The sequence below is a fragment of the Amblyraja radiata genome, chromosome 5 (genome assembly GCF_010909765.2).
Source record: "Amblyraja radiata isolate CabotCenter1 chromosome 5, sAmbRad1.1.pri, whole genome shotgun sequence".
Classification (NCBI taxonomy): domain Eukaryota; kingdom Metazoa; phylum Chordata; class Chondrichthyes; order Rajiformes; family Rajidae; genus Amblyraja; species Amblyraja radiata.
Genome location: NC_045960.1, coordinates 71094830 through 71112114, shown reverse-complemented (window position 1 = coordinate 71112114; position 17285 = coordinate 71094830). Strand labels below are relative to the sequence as shown.

Below are 17285 nucleotides of genomic sequence, written 5' to 3'. Positions count from 1 at the left end.
TTGCTTACTGATGTACGGTGTTGATATTTGAAAAATTAATCCACAAAGTTTAAACATTTTCTTTTCTTTTAGGTATCCAAGAAGTACAGTGACATTGATGACATGTGTCAGAAGTTGAGAACACAATACCCAAAGGCAAAAATACCGTCCATGCCCAGAAAAGTTTTATTCGTAGCGGAGACTGATATAAAGGAACGGAGAGTTATTTTTGATGAAATCTTCAGAAGTATAGCCAAAGACACAACCTTAGCATCAAGTCTGGCGTTGTTGGAGTTTTTAGGTAAATGTTTGTGATATTGAACCCTGGAGAACATAGTTAATGTAAAACTTGTAATGCTAAGTTCACCAATGCTGGCATGTTCACTAGCCAAGTATTATAGTTTAGTTTCTGCTTTTCCATGAATATACATTAAAACTACAAAGAATTGTGGCCAGGCTATTGCTCATGATCAAAATTTATTTATTTTAACTCGTGGACATCATTGACGTGGCTATCATTTATTACACACCTGAAATTCATCTTCCAAAGTTGGTGGTGAATTTCATTCAACTAATGCAATTGGGAAAACTCGCTGTCTGAAATGTATTGTCCTACAAATTCAGGTGCACAGTGCTGCTAACATTTTAATTAGATTATTCAGTTAAGTGAGGAATTATATAGTGTGGAATGTGATTAGAATTATTTGTGGGTTAAAATTGCCTCTCTCTGGTGACTTCTGCACTTGATTCACGCTTGCGACAACTACGTTTTTTCTGTTGATCACACAAAACGTAGAATCATGCAAAGAAGTCAGCTTTATCTAGGTCCAGTGCTGACAACTATACTCTTCATAGTATTTGAAACCTGCCTGTCCTTCTTGGGGAAGTGGGTGTTCTTCCACCTCCATCTTCTCTGTTGCAAACAATCAGTCTTTATCCCTGCCCCAACGGAACCTCCTAACAAGCACTTAAACACAAGACACAGAGACACAAGAACATCCAGATGCTGGAATCTTGAGCAAAAAAAAGGCTGGATTAACTCAACACGGCCAGGATCATCTGTGGAGGAAATGGAGAGATGACGTTTGGGTCTGGACCCTTGTTTGGACTGGTGGAGTGGGGTGGGAGCAGACATAGAAACATAGAAAATAGGTGCAGGAGTAGGCCATTCGGCCCTTCGGGCCTGCACCGCCATTCAATATGATCATGGCTGATCATCCAACTCAGTATCCTGTACCTGCCCTCTCTCCATACCCCCTGATCCCTTTAGCCACAAGGGCCACATCTAACTCCCTCTTAAATATAACCAATGAACCGGCCTCAACTACCTTCTGTGGCAGGGAGTTCCAGAGATTCACCACTCTCTGTGTGAAAAATGTTTTTCTCATCTCGGTCCTAAAGGATTTCCCCTTTATCCTTAAACTGTGAGCCCTTGGCCTGGACTTCCCCAACATCGGGAATTATCTTCCTGCATCTAGCCTGTCCAACCCTCAAGAATTTTGTAAGTTTCTATAAGATCCCCCCCTCAATCTTCTAAATTCTAGCGAGTACAAGCCGAGTCTATCCAATCTTTCTTCATATGAAAGTCCTGACATCCCAGGAATCAGTCTGGTGAACCTTCTCTGTACTCCCTCTATGGCAATAATGTCTTTCCTCAGATTTGGAGATCAAAACTGTACGCAATACTCCAGGTGTGGTCTCACCAAGACCCTGTACAACTGCAGTAGAATCTCCCTGTTCCTATACTCAAATCCTTGTGCTATGAATGCCAACATACCATTCGCTTTCTTCACTGCCTGCTGCACCTGCATGCCTACTTTCAATGACTGGTGTACCATGACATCCAGGTCTCGTTGCATCTCCCCTTTTCCTAATCGGCCACCATTTAGGTAATAGTCTACTTTCCTGTTTTTGCCACCAAAGTGGATAACCTCACATTTATCCACATTATACTGCATCTGCCATGCATTTGCCCACTCACCCAGCCTATCCAAGTCACCTTGCAGCCTCCAAGCATCCTCCTCACAGCTAACACTGCCCCCCAGCTTCGTGTCATCCGCAAACTTGGAGATGTTGCATTCAATTCCCTCGTCCAATACATTAATATATATTGTAAATAGCTGGGGTCCCAGCACTGAGCCTTGCGGTGCCCCACTAGTCACTGCCTGCAAATCTGCAAAGGACCCGTTTACTCCTACTCTTTGCTTCCTGTTTGCCAGCCAGTTCTCTATCCACATCAATACTGAACCCCCAATACCGTGTGCTTTAAGTTTGTATACTAATCTCTTATGTGGGACCTTGTCGAAAGCCTTCTGAAAGTTCAGATATCACACATCCACTGGTTCTCCCTTATCCACTCTACTAGTTACATCCTCGAAAAATTCTATAAGATTCGTCAGACATGAATTACTTTTCGTAAATCCATGCTGACTTTGTCCAATGATTTCACCACTTTCCAAATGTGCTGCTATCCCATCTTTAATAACTGACTCTAGCAGTTTCCCCTCTACCGATGTTAGACTAACTGGTCTGTAATTCCCCATTTTCTCTCTCCCTCCCTTTTTAAAAAGTGGGGTTACATTAGCTACCCTCCAATCCTCAGGAACTACTCCAGAATCTAAAGAGTTTTGAAAAATTATCACTAATGCATCCACTATTTCTGGGGCTACTTCCTTAAGTACTCTGGGATGCAGCCTATCTGGCCCTGGGGATTTATCGGCCTTAAATCCATTCAATTTACATAACACCACTTCCCGGCTAACCTGGATCTCACTCAGGTCCTCCATCTCATTTGACCCGCGGTCCCCTGCTATTTCCGGCAGATTATTTGTCTTCCTTAGTGAAGACGGAACCAAAGTAGTTATTCAATTGGTCTGCCATGTCCTTGTTCCCCATGATCAATTCACCTGTTTCTGACTGCAAGGGACCTACATTTGTTTTAACTAATCTCTTTCTCTTCACATATCTATAAAAACTTTTGCAGTCAGTTTTTATGTTCCCTGCCAGTTTTCTTTCATAATCTATTTTCCCTTTCCTAATTAAGCCTTTTCTCCTCCTCTGCTGGACTCTGAATTTCTCCCAGTCCTATGGTAGGCTGCTTTTTCGCTAATTTGTACGCTTCATCTTTTGTTTTGATACTATCCCCGATTACCCTTGTTATTCACGGATGCACTACCTTCCCCGATTTATTATTTTGCCAAACTGGGATGAACAATTGTTGTAGTTCATCCATGCAGTCTTTAAATGCCTTCCATTGCATATCCACCGTCAACCCTTTAAGAATCAATTGCCAGTCAATCTTGGCCAATTCACGTCTCATACCCTCAAAGTTACCTTTCTTTAAGTTCAGAACCCTTGTTTCTGAATTAACAATGTCACTCTCCATCCTAATGAAGAACTCAACCATATTATGGTCACTCTTGCCCAAGGGGCCACGCACAACAAGACTGCTAACTAACCCTTCCTTATTACTCAACACCCAGTCGAGAATAGCCTGCTCTCTCGTTGGTTCCTCTACATGTTGGTTTAGAAAACTATCCCGCATACATTCCAAGAAATCTTCTTCCTCAGCACCCCTGCCAATTTGATTCACCCAATCTATATTTAGATTGAAGCCACCCATTATAACTGTTTTACCTTTGTTGCACGCATTTCTGATTTCCTGTTTGATGCCATCCCCAACTCCACTACTACTGTTAGGTGGCCTGTACACAACTCCCACTAGCGTTTTCTGCCCCTTAGTGTTTCGCAGCTCTACCCATATCGATTCCACATCCTCCAAGCTAATGTCCTTCCTTTCCATTGCGTTAATCTCCTCTCTAACCAGCAACGCTACCCCACCTCCTGAATATTGAATATCCCTGGATGTTCAGCTCCCAGCCTTGGTCACCCTGGAGCCATGTCTCCGTGATCCCAACTATATCATAGTCATTAATAACTATCTGCACATTCAACTCATCCACCTTATTACGAATGCTCCTTGCGTTAAGATACAAAGCCTTCAGGCTTGTTTTTACAACACTCTTACCCCTTATACAATTATGTTGAAAAGTGGCCCTTTTTGATTTTTGCCCTGGATTTGTCTGCCTGCCACTTTTACTTTTCACCTTGCTACCTATTGCTTCTACCCTCATTTCACACCTCTCTGTCCCTCTGCTCACACATTTAAGAACCCCACCACCTCTTATTCTCTGTTCATTATTTTTTTCTTCTTTCCCCCCTACATGTTGATCGGAGTGCTTCCCTTCTCTGCCTCCTGCCGCACACACTGTCTACTAGCTTTCTCTTTTTGAGTCCCTCCCCACAACCGTTCTCGTTTAAAGTCTCCGCCTTTGCAAATCTCCCTGCCAGGGAAAGAGAAATGGAGCCGGACAAAGCCTGACAAGTAATAGGTGGATGCAGGTGAGGAGGGTGATTGTCAGATGGACAGAGTTACTCCTGACATTTTGGATTGGGACCCTTCTTTAGACTGGCGGAGTAGAGGGGACAAAGTTGGAAAAGAGAGCTGGGGGTGGGAAACTGTAAGAAGTTGATTATCTTTTTTGTCAAGGAGAAAAAGTAGATAACTGACAAATATATAAACTTTTGGGAGGAAATTCTTCCTTGACAATAGCTACCTTGATAATAGCAATTTTTTTAAGTTAATGTATTTTGTGTATTAACATTTGAATGTTCTTGAATTGTCATTTGAAGCACAAAGTGAGTTCTCAGAAGCCAAAAATATGAATGTTTCTATTCAACTTAATTTAATGAAGGTTGAATTCTCATTTTGTTAATTTAATCAACCACAACTGTATTGTACATGATGTTAAAGGCAGTTGTGCAATTTGTTTGGTTACTTTATCGATTACAGCACAGTGCCGCCCGCAGGTTGTAGAGCTGCTGTCTCACAGCATCAGAGTCCCGGGTTCGATCCTGCCCTCCAGTGCTGTCTTTGTGGAATTTGCACATTCTCCATCCACGTTCTAAAGACGTGTGGATTTGTAGGTTAATTGGTCTCCGTGAAAATTGGCCCTTGTGTACAGGGAGTGGAGAAGAAAGTGGGATAACATTGTACTAGCGTGAACGGGTAACTGATGGTCAATATGGTCTCAAGTTGTCTGAGGGGCCTGGTTCTATGTGGTGTCTCTAAACTAAACGGTCATTTTTGCTGCAGTATTGTGTTGAACTAGTGGATGGCATTAACAGAAAGTCTGGGAGCTGGCTTGCTTCTGGGCAGTGGCAAAGGATTGGTGTCTATAATGAAATTAGACTGTCTAAAGAGATATTGCCATTAGGAACTATACAGGGATTGGCAACTAGGCAAAGACCAGCTCTATTAAATCCAGAGATCACTAAAAGATATATCTGTTAAAATTATGATCGGCATAGATAGACATGCCGGAACCCCTTTCCCAGTGAGGAAATGTCAAATTAGAGAGGTTTAAGATGAGACGGGGAAAGGTTTTAAGAGATGCGCAAGTTTTTTTTTTACACAAAGGATGGTGGGTGTCAGAAATGTGCTGCCAGGAGTGATGGTGGAAGGAAATTCAATAGTGGTGTTTAAGGGGCTTTTAAGATGGTATATGAAATGGAGAGTTATGGATCGCAGGGAGGCCGATGATGTTAGTATAATTGGCATCATGTTTGGCACAGACACTGTGGGCCGAGGGGCCTGTTCTTGTGCTGTACTGCGTATGTTGTGTTGTAACCAGCAACTACTGTTTAGTTTGGAGATACAGTGTGGAAACATGCCCTTCGGCCCACCGAGCCTACTCTAGCCAATACACTAATTTTATCCTACACACTAGGGACAATTTACAGAAGCCAATTAAACTACGAAACTGCACATCTTTGGAATGTGGAGGACACTGGAGCACCTCAAGAAAATCTGTGGTCACAGGGACAAAGTCAAAGTCAATTTTATTCGTCACATGCACCCGAAGGTGCAGTGAAATGAATTTGCCAACAGCGATACACTTAAAATGAACACACAATACACAATAAGATTCAACACAAACATCCACCACAGCATTCTTCACTGTGGTGGAAGGCAACAAAGTTCAGTCAGTCCCCTTCTTTGTTCACCTGTGGTCAGGTCCATAAACCCTCTGTAGTCGCCGCTACGGACGGCCGGATGTACAGGCCCTCTCATCGGGTTGATCAAAACTCCGACGTCAGGACGATCAAACACACTCCGCGGCTTAGAGGTCCCGAATCGGCACTTTCCTATTGGAGACCGCGGCTTCAGGATGTTATAGGCCGGCGGTCGGAACTCTTCTCTGGCGATCCCCGGCAAGGGATCCCACACTCTGCATGGTAAGTCCACGCCCCACCCGCAGCTAAAAGCTTCACAGACCACAGCCCCATCATGCCAAAGTCACCAGGCCAGCGATAGGAGCACTCCTCTCTGGCGACCTCCGGCAAGGGTTCGCCCTGCTCCACGATGGAAAAGTCCTCGCTGCGCTTGCTGCTGATGCTCCGGGCCTGACTCCGGGAAAGGCCGTTCCAATCCATTCTGCTATGCCGTGAGGGAGGCGACATAGAAAAAATCACCTCTCCATCGAGGAGGCGACCGAAAGTGGTTCCCCCCCCTTTTCCTCCCCCCACCACCCCCCACACAAGACACACCAAGAGATACCTAAACTAACATTAGACACACCAAAAAAAGTCGAAATAACGAACACGCTGCTGGCAGGGCAGCTGACTTGTAGCGCCCCCACCGACGTAATACTCCGTACAGACAGCACCAGTAGTCAGGATCGAACCCGGGTCTCAGACGCTGTGAGACAGTAACTCTACCTCTGCATCACTGTGCTACCCTAATTTTCATTGAATACTGGGATTTTTTTCCAATAGGAGCAAAAACTAAAGACCTTGGTGATACAGAATTAAAACCTGAAAGTGCTGCAGATCAGTTGCAAGTAGAGGAAGGGGACTCGGAAGATTTCTTTCATCAAGAAACACCTAAGAGCACAGAGATATTGACATCTACAAAAAGCACTCCGCCAAGTGTGGAGGAATATGAAGAAATATCTGATCCTCTGGGTGTTACTAGGTAAGGTGGCTTCTTTCAAACATGAAATATCTTAGTGTACTTTGCTTTATTAAGTTATTATTTGGATGAATAGGTTTTTTGTGCTGAAAGTTGGTGAGAATTTTGGCAGTACCACGTTTGTGGAGTAGGTTGTTTAGCTAAGGTAGACACAAAATGCTGGAGTAACTCAGTGGGACAGGCAGCATCTCTGGAGAGAAGGAATGGGTGACGTTTCGGGTCGAGCCCCTTCTTCAGACTGAAGACTGGACTTGAAACGTCACCCAGTCCTTCTCTCCACAGATGCTGCCTGTCCCGCTGAGTTACTCAGCATTTTATGTCTATCTTTGATTTAAACCAGCATCTGCAGTTCTTTCCTTCACAGTAGGTTCTTTAGCTAGTTTTGTTAACTGATTGAACTGAGTAAATCAAGGTTTAGCGATGTAAAATGCACATGTATTCCCTTATGTTGTGAGTAAATGACATATTTGTCCCATTAAAACCATTTGGTCTACTAATTAGACCATACAGCACAGTAACGGGCACTTTGGCCCACAATGTCTGTACCAAATGTGATGCCACGTTCATGTAATCTCCTCTGTGTGTCCTCATGTGGATCATATCCCTCCATATCCATGTACCAATTTAAAAACCTCTTAAACACCACCACTTCTACTTCTACCATCACCTCTGGCTGTTCGTTCTAGGTACCCACCACTCTGTTTGCAAGGAAAAAAGTTGCTCTGCGTACTGTGTTTTGCACAACTTCTGCTGTACTGGAATTACTGCACACATTCATTAACCGGAAGATAATGAGCACAATATTTTGCATTACCTAGAACTTCTCAATTATATGTAATGCTCTGCGGCCGGTTACAAGATTTTTAAGCCCCAAATGCTGGAGTAACTCCGCGGGACAGGCAGCATCTCTGGAGAAAAGGAATAGGCAACGTTTCGGGTTGAGACCCTTCTTCAGTCTGAAGGCTCAACCTGAAGCATCACCTATTCCTTCTCTCCAGAGATGCTGCCTGTCCCGCTGAGTTACTCCAGCTTTTTGTGTCTACCTTCAGTTTAAACCAGCATCTGCAGGTCCTTCCTATACAAGATTTTTACACACTTTTGAAGATTTAGATTAAGATACCTCTGATTTAACCATGTAGCTACCAGTGATTTTGAAATCAAGCAGCTATTTGCAACTTTTAATTATTGATCATTTATTCCAATTATTGTTTGAATGGCAGATGTGATGTGACTTTCAGAAAAAAACATTCTGTTTCCAGGATCTGGACATTGGTAACCTTTCCTGTCCATCTTTCCTGTAGCTAACCTTTCCTGCCCATCCCAAAATGCCCTTGCGAAGGTGATTAAACTTTTACCTGAGCAGATTCATCTTTCAGTGAAGATATACTGTTGGGAAGGGTGTTCAAAGATTTAGCTCCAGTAATGATGATGGACCAATGATATATGTTCCAAAGTCTGGGAGGTGTTGGACCTGGGGGTGTTGTTCCTGTACTCTTGAGGTCCTTGTTGGTAATTAGGAATGGACTGATTTAGTGGTAATTAAAACCTTCCTGTGCTATTTTCCACCTGATTGGGCAGATGCTGGTGTTGTTGCTGTAATGGGCCAGCTGGGATAGAGGTGCAGCCTGTTCTGGAGTGCAAGTCTTCAGTACTACAGACAGATGCGGTCTAGTCCCATAACCTTTGCAGAACATTGATCTGTACTGTTGGTTGTGAGATAACTTAGCATTGTCTATTGCAAGCTGTTTTCACAGTTTAGCCAGCATGTAATTGCAGCTTCCTCCTCATTTTAGAGATGTCTGCTTCTTCTCCAATTACTTCAAATCCACCCCTTTGCACTTGATCCCTGTCCTGATGGAAGTAGGTTCCACCTATTTCTCCAGCCCACTCATTATTTTACACACATCTGTTAACTCCTCTTCTGCCCCCATATTATCTATGAATCAAACTATCTCATTGCTGAGATACTTCAGTTCAGGCAAAAATGGTTTAGCAATCCCTGAACTACTTTAGGAAAAGACCCATTTATGTATTTTTCGTTTCCTTTCAATCAGTCAATGTTCTATCTATTCTAAAATGTTACCTCCATCATTGTAACCTTACTTTTCTGGGATAAAATTTATTTTATTCTATGAAGTACTATATATGAAGCACCTTATCAAAGGCTTTGGCATGATAACCTTTGATATTGCACGTCATCAAATTTGTTCATTAAATTTCAGTACATCAAATAGTTTCTCCAGACCTTACTTTATAAAAGAAGTCCAGTAAATGGATCCTTTGTACCTCCTTCCATTTATTGTGCTTTCTCTAATTTTATTGCAGCTTCCCCAATGCACCACCTTGTATTTCTCTGGATTTAATTCTCTTTGCTACTTCTCAACTGACCAGACCGTTTGTACTTTCCTGCAGTCAAAAGCTTTCCCTCTAGCACCTGACATCAGGAGAAATCCTGCCACAAGGAGATGCCAGGAGATTTTTATCTGCCAATTCCTGCTTTTCTAACTTCTTGCCTTCTTGCCTTCAATGGCCTACTCCTGCACCAATTGTCTATTGTCTATCATTAATACATATTTCAAAGACCAAGGTTCTGAGTATTAAGCCCTGTGCAAACTCATGGGTCTTTATGTCACAGAAACACTTGTCAACCATTATAATTTCCTTCCTGTCACTGATTCAATTTTAACACAATAGTTTGACCAGCCTGTCACATGGAATCTTAATCAACAGCTTTTGCTAAAAATCCATGTAGACTACATCAAATGCATCACTTTAACAATTCCTATGATTTGCTCAAAAAATTGAAATTTACTAGTCAGGCACAATCTTCCCTTAGCAAATCCACCTGTCTGTCCATAATTAACCTGTGCCTCCACAATCTCTTTTGTTGTTTCCCGGCACATACTTTTGTTTGATCCTGGCTATTTATCCATTTTCAATGATACTGAACCCTAAATAATCGTGAAATTCTATCCAATATTTCAGACTCTTCCTGCTTAAATACAACTTACCATCACTGTCCTCTTTTGTAAAGAAAACCATTTAGTATTAATTAAAATAAACACTATTTCTCTCCACATACAGATAACTTTCTGCAAAACCTTTTCCTTCATTGTTCTTTTGCTCTTTATGCAATCATGAAAACATTTTTTTTAATTTTACTTGCTGTTTTTACAACCCTCTCTTTGCTTCCTTCATTTCTCTTTTAATTTTACCCCCCTTACTTTATTTACCTTTTTATAGGCGTTCTGTATTATTGCTCTGTTCGCATCTGATGGAAACTTTCATTTTTTGCCTTGTCTTGCCTTTTATACACCTTTTATACACCTTGTCATATCGAGTGTTTAAGATTTGACAGTCCGACCTATTTTTAATGATTCTTCACATCAACTACAAGATAGAACTGTGTACTCGGCTTGAGGCTAGGGATGTAGCAAGTGCCTTGTGGTTACTAAATTGTGCTCCTGACTTATAAAGGGATGCAAGTTAAACATTGCAGAAAGATACTGCCTCCAGACATCTGGAACCATACGATTATTGCTCAAGAAATTGCAAGTGAGCAATTCATTCCTGAAACCACCTTTCCCTGACGGTTTAATTAATAATTATACGGTGTATTCATGAGTGCTTAGATAAGAATAAGTGCTGAGACTTTGGCTGGTGAGGCGTTATGGAGGAGGTTAAGGCAAGATAGGGCACGGTGTTTAAGAAGGAATTGCAGATGCTGGAAAATCGAAGGTAGACAAAAATGCTGGAGAAACTCAGCGAGTGAGGCAGCATCTATGGAGCGAAGGAAATAGGCAACGTTTCGGGTCGAAACCATTCTTCAGACTGATGAGAAGGTCTGCTATGGTAAAAGAAGGCACGGTCTGCTATGGCAAAAAAAGGTATGGTCTGTTTTTCATTGCGTGGTTCTTCCTTGGTCTTAGTGCAGTAAAGATGGCAGTAAGGGCCCCCTGAGGACTACACCTGTGGGCAGTGTGCCCACCTGCAGCTCTAGACTGACCACCTGTGGGAACTGGAGCTATGGTGCGATGACCTCGGGTTTGTCTGGGAGAATGGGAGCCGCTTAAATGGGAGTTATAGTGAGGTGGTCGCACTTAAGGTACAGGCCGGAAATGGATGGATGACACAATGGCGCAGCAGTAGAGTGGCTGTCTTACAGCGCCAGAGAGCTGGGTTCAGTCCTGACTACGGGTGCTGTCTATATGGAATTTGCATTTTTTCTCTGTGATAGTGTGGTTTTTTTCAGGTTTCCTCCCACATTTCAAAAATGTGCAGATTTGTTGATTAATTGGCTTCTGTGATCTGTAAGTTGTCTCGAGTGCGTAGGATGGTGATTGCTGGTTGGCGTGGACTTGGTGGGGCGAAGGGCCTGTTGCCACACTTATTTCAAATCTGAAATCTAAAGACCACGAGGAAAGGGAGTACACAGAGAGTATAGGAATCCCTGGGGGTCATTCCTCTCCAAAACAAGTGTACCCCTTTGGACAGGGGAGAATGACCATTTGGAGGAGAGCAGCAGTCAAGTCTCCTAGAGATTTCTTCAGTGGTGGGGAGGTCAGCATCAGTGATGGACCGGGCAGTGCCAACTACTTTTTGAAATCTCCATTCCTGGGCATTCGCCTTGCAAAACCAGGCTGTAATGCAACCAGTCAGTATACTCTCTACCGTACACGTGTAGAAGTTCAAGAGGGTATTCGTCGACATACATTAAAAGCAATTGGGCAATAAATATTAACTGTGTTAGTACATTTATGTGCCCCAAATAAAAGGGATTTGTTTAATTGTGATGCAGCAGCAGCCTTTGGCATACCTTATGCAATACACTGCAATGTGGGCTAGTTTCTATATCAATGATGTGTTTCTGCACCTGGAATATTGTGGTTTATATTCCATGGATTATTGTGCATGGATATTGTTTGTTATGCAATCAGATCTCATGATCACATTAGCAGTTTGAAGAATATCTTCTGCTAATCCAATAAATACAGCACAATCTTACATTGGCAGTGGCTGTAACTGAGTAATTATAATATTCTCCGACGGGATGTGTGTAAAGGAGGTGCAGAAGAAATATTTCAGCTTTTTTTGCACACTTGAATGAAAAATGTTTAGTCAGCCATCTGATCCAGCAATTCACAATATGAAGTCTTTCCTATTTGATCAAATTGGGAATGCCTCTTTTATCAAAGTAGTGATGGTTAGCGTTAGCATATTGCCTTCTGAATCTAAATCTTTGCAGGGCATGATTTAAGCTGACAATTGTAAGACAATCCTGAAGATAGGTGAGCTAAGATTCATTTCTGTGTGAATTCTGTACTAATGTAGAAAGTTATGTCCATTGCATACAAGGCCTGGGGGAGATAACCAAGCAGTATTTCTAAAATCCAACTTAATAGATGTGTAACTTATACATACAACTGATCATACTGACATCCATAAGATCCTGTCAATAATTTTAGGGATATTTATGACAGTAGAATCATGCATCTATGTATCTGACATCTTGAACAATGGAATGTTTTTACCTATGGTGTTTCACTGAGATGTAATAACGATAATAATACTTGACATCAAGCCCGAGGATAGGATATTACTGGATCATTAGAAGGATAATATGAACAGATAAATTCTAATGAGGTCCTGAAGGAGGAAAGAGAAGGAAAAGCAGGGAGGTGTGATGGGGAAAACGTTAGGGATTAGGGACAGGAAGCATAGCTCCACATAGAGTAAGGTGAAGCCAAGCTTAGGATATTCAATTCTGGTTGCAGGTTTGGAAGATGTTTATGGGTATGGAGCTGAGGGTGTGAAGGGGATTTGAGTGCGTCATTGGGAGAAGAATCTTAAACTTGAGGACTTTGTGGGTAATTATTACGCAGGAGTTGATTCTAGTTGAGATGAGTACATATTTATAAAGAATGGAAGATAGTCTAATTCTACACTAGCATCAGAACACTATGGAGCACCTCTTGCACTTGCATGGACTTGTTTTTCTAATTGTATTTTACACAGATCTTTTGTTTTTGCACAATCATTTTTATTTTTATTGTCTGGAGAATTTGTGTGTAATTCATGTATAATTTAATGTTTTTGAGTGTCTGAGTCTACTACGCACCTGTGATACTGCTGTAGAGTAACTTGGAAATATTAATTGTTAATGTAGGTGAATTAATGGAAACTGTTCAATGTGTTAAACTATCTGGTATTGTTCAGTGCCACAGAGCAATGCCACTGCTTTATGTCAAAAATGTATAATACAGTCCCCCAAAGTAAAAAAACACTTTTTTTAACCAAAATAAAATATAATGCCGACTTAAAGCTGAGCATTGACAACTGAAAATGAAAAGACTCTTGGAAAGATACATGGATCGGCAAGGTTTAGTGGGATATGGGCCTGACACCGGCAAATGGGACCAGCAGATGGGGCATCTTGGTCGGCATGGACAAGTTGGGCCGAAGGAGCTGTTTCGGAGCTGTATGATGCTAAGACTCTATGACACTATGAAAGTTCGGTAAGAATAATGGTGTACGAGGGATATCCGGTGGTTACAGTTTAATTTCAAAGGACTCTCCCATGACAACCTGTCCATCTCTGGTGTCTGTGATCGTCCAGACAGCTTGCATGATGGCTTTAAAACCTGAAATGAGAACTTACCTTTTTGTGGGAATAAATTCAAAAAAGGGTTAACTGAATAGTGGTAGCTCAGATATTTTGAACTGAGTAAATGTTTGGTCTATTTGAAATGGTACAATGTCATCAGCAAGTGTGGTGTATGATAATTACAGTGTGCCTTTCTGTGGTGGTGGATCTTAACCAAACCTCCAGCAATAGATCATGGGTAAACTTGGAGATGAAAGACAATGTCTGAATTCGTGGAAATGAAAAGGGAAGAAATTAAACATATAGTTTTTAAATTAAAGTTATATTTAAAATTAAAAGGCGGGCATGTTTTTAAATTGTGCTTTGAACTTCAAGGGTGTATATTAGAGGGAAGCGATGCACATTTCTTCTATTTTACCTCCTGACCAACTGCCATGCTGTGTATAAGGGTATTGGGTAACTATACTGGGGCCCTACCCTGCAGGATTAAGAAAACTGAAAGGCTAGGTTAGTTATCTCATTGGCTCTGATACGCGAAATTTTGGATGAAAGTCATTTTGATGATCCTCTGAACTCGCTTGACTTTTTCTTTTTTTTTTGCACTTTTAATTTCAAGTTTTTGTGTACCTTGTGTGTAGTGACTGTTGGCAGACCAATTTCCCTCCTGGAATGAATAAAGTCTTATCGTATCGTATCATAAGTTTGATAGCTGTGAGTTGCCTGTCACAGATTTAGTTGCAGGTATTTGCACAGTAGGGCTTGGTGGGCTTCAGACCCCAGTGAAATGCCATCTCCATTTGCAAGGATCTGCCACTGCTGTGACTTGTGAACCAGGCCATTTGGGAACGAAAGGGTCTGTCCCACTTGGGCGACATTTTAGGCGACATTTCACACGATGACGTACGGATGACGCATGGCGACGCACGATCATTGCCTATGCTCATTTATTTTGCGTCAACGTGTGTCAAGATGCGTTGCGTCCCCTCCCCTTTTATAGGGAAGCTGGTTAATCAAATGACGTCACGCACCCCAGATGACGCAACCTGTCGTATCTTGCCGTATCGTGTCACGGGTGGACGTACATTGACGCCTATGCTGCCGTATGCAGTCGCATGCTGTCCTACGGTGATGCACGGTGACGCACACCCTATCCCACGGTGACGTGTGGAAATTGGTGACGCATGGTGACGTGGAGTGGCGTACCTTGACGCAGCTGTGTCACATCCTGTCGCACTACTTGACGGTTTTCAGGCAACATCGGGCGTCAGTCACTGATGGCCGTCGTCGCCCATAAAATCGCAAAGTGGGACAGGCCCTTAAAGCTGCCGATATAAAAGTCTTTATTCATTAAAAGAAACAGAGACCCCCTTCGGTAGAAACTCCAAACTCTAAATACATCGAGTTTTTAAATATTTTTTGAACAAAAGATGAGGGCAAAGCCATAGATATTGTCTATGATGATTTCATCAAGGCCTTTGATGAGGATCCACATGGTAGGCTTCTCTGGACTAGCTGACTGGATAGGGAGTTTAAGAAGGAACTGCAGATGCTGGAAAATCGAAGGTAAACAAAAATGCTGGAGAAATTCAGCGGGTGAGGCAGCATCTATGGAGCGAAAGAAATGGGCAACGTTTAGGGCCGAAAAGTTGCCTATTTCCTTTGCTCCATAGATGCTGCCTCACCCGCTGAGTTCCTGACTGGATAGAGAATTGGCTTCATGGAAGGAAGCAGAGAGTTTAGAAGGTTGTTTTTCGAACTGGAGGTCTGTGACTAGTGGTGTGCCTTAGTGGTCAGTGCTGGACTCATTTGTGGTTTGTGGTTTATATCAATGATTTAGATGAGAAGGTAGAAGGCATGATTAGTGAGTTTGCAGATGACACTAAAGTGGGTGGTATCGTAGAACGCAAAGACAGTTATCAAATATTACAGCAGGATCGTGATCAGTTGAGTAAGTGGGCTGTGAAATTGTTAATGGAGTTTGATGCGGATAAGTGCAAGGTGTTGCATTTTAGGAAGTCAAACCAGGGTCGGACATACGTAGTGAATGGCAGGGCCCTGGGGAGTGTTGTAATACAAAGAGATCTAGGCGTGCAGTTTATAGTTCCTTGAAAGTGACGTCGGATGTAGGGAGGGTGGTCAAGGAGGCTTTTAGTGCATTGGCCTTCATCAGTCAGGGTACTGAGTTTAGAAGTTGGGTTGTTCAGTTACTGATGTGCAAGACATTGGTGAGGCATTTGGAGTATTGTGGTGAATACAGTCTTTTACCCAGAGTAGGGGAATCGAGAACTAGAGGACATGAGTTTAAGGTGAAATGAGAAAAATATAATGGGAACCTGTGCAACTGTTTCACACACAGGGTGGTGAGTTTCTAGAACGAGATGCTAGAAGTGGTAGTTGAGGCAGGTACCATAATGGCATTGAAAAGGCATTTGGACAGCTACGTAGATAGGATAGGTTTAGAGTGATAGGGGCCAAATGCAGGCTGGGTGGATTAGAGTAGATGCACACCTTGGTTGGAATGGGCAAGTTGTGCCGAACGGCTTGTTTCCATGCTGTATGTCTCTATGATAACAATAAATGATCAGCATAGGCAAAAGGAGCTGCAGATACTGATTTACAAAAAAAGACAGTCCTGGAGTAATTCAGCGGGTCAGGCAGGCAGCAAATGATTAACTGTAGTTTCAATTGCTCTAACTATGTACTTAGCCTTAACATTTTGAGTATAGACAGGTCACTTTGCAGAAGTACATATTTACAATAAGAATACACTGAAGCTGTCAAGACACTTCTGAATATTCAAACACCATTGTTGGGATAAATTAATTTACATGAAAGCTCTGGAAGCTTCTGATGACAGAACCCAGTCACCCAAAATGTGTCTCTTTAGGTACAGTGCTGGGGATGGCTCCCTGGGTACACAATGGGCAGACCAATGTCACAGCTGGTAGAGCTGTGTTCTCATAGCGCCAATGACCCGTCTCGATCTTGATCTTTGGTGCTATCTGTGTGCAGTTGAATATTCTCTCTGCAACTGAGTGGGTTTCTTATGGGTGTTCGCATTTCTGCCCACATCCCAAAGACGTGCAGGTTAGTAGGTTAATTGGCTGCTGTAAATTGTTGTAAAGTGTGTAGAGGGTGGTTTGGAAAGAGGGGACATTTCGAACAAGTGCGAACGGGTGATCAGTGGTCAGTATGGACACGGTGGACAAAGGGCCTGGTTCCATGTTGTATCATTAAACTAAACTACACTAAATTAAACTGTAGGTGGTTATGCATGCAACCAAATATGTAGCTACATAAACTAAACAGCAGAATATTAAATGACCAGACAAACTGTGCACTAAGTGGCAGGCATAGTCTTTAACAATATGTTGATAAGTAAGATGGTAACGTAATGTATTCCATCACGAAGGTTTCATTGGGGTATATTAACATGGCATCCATCTATTGTCCTTAGTGGTACCAATTGGAATGTCCCAATGACTGGTTTCAATAGTCTTAAAGCACCCTTAAATTAACTTGTGAACAAGTTGTTTTGAAGATTGATTCTTATTTTAATAAAGGTATACTAACCCATAATTCTATAACTCCTGAATATTTCCCATGTAGGACCCACCGGTGAAGAGAAAGAACTGAGAGGTAACAACGTGCCTTTTGAAGTGACGAGTT

At 42.2% G+C, this 17285-nt stretch overlaps 1 protein-coding gene across 3 annotated transcripts in view; it reads left to right on the top strand.

The window, feature by feature from the left end:
- hs1bp3 (HCLS1 binding protein 3) overlaps positions 1 to 17285 on the top strand; it is an 83177-nt gene that overhangs the window by 38499 nt on the left and 27393 nt on the right. For all 3 annotated transcript variants that reach the window (XM_033021528.1, XM_033021527.1, XM_033021526.1), the window contains exons 3-4: positions 73 to 280; positions 6817 to 7015. In XM_033021528.1, coding sequence (XP_032877419.1) covers positions 73 to 280; positions 6817 to 7015 — 407 coding nt within the window. The remainder of the gene's footprint in view (positions 1 to 72; positions 281 to 6816; positions 7016 to 17285) is intronic.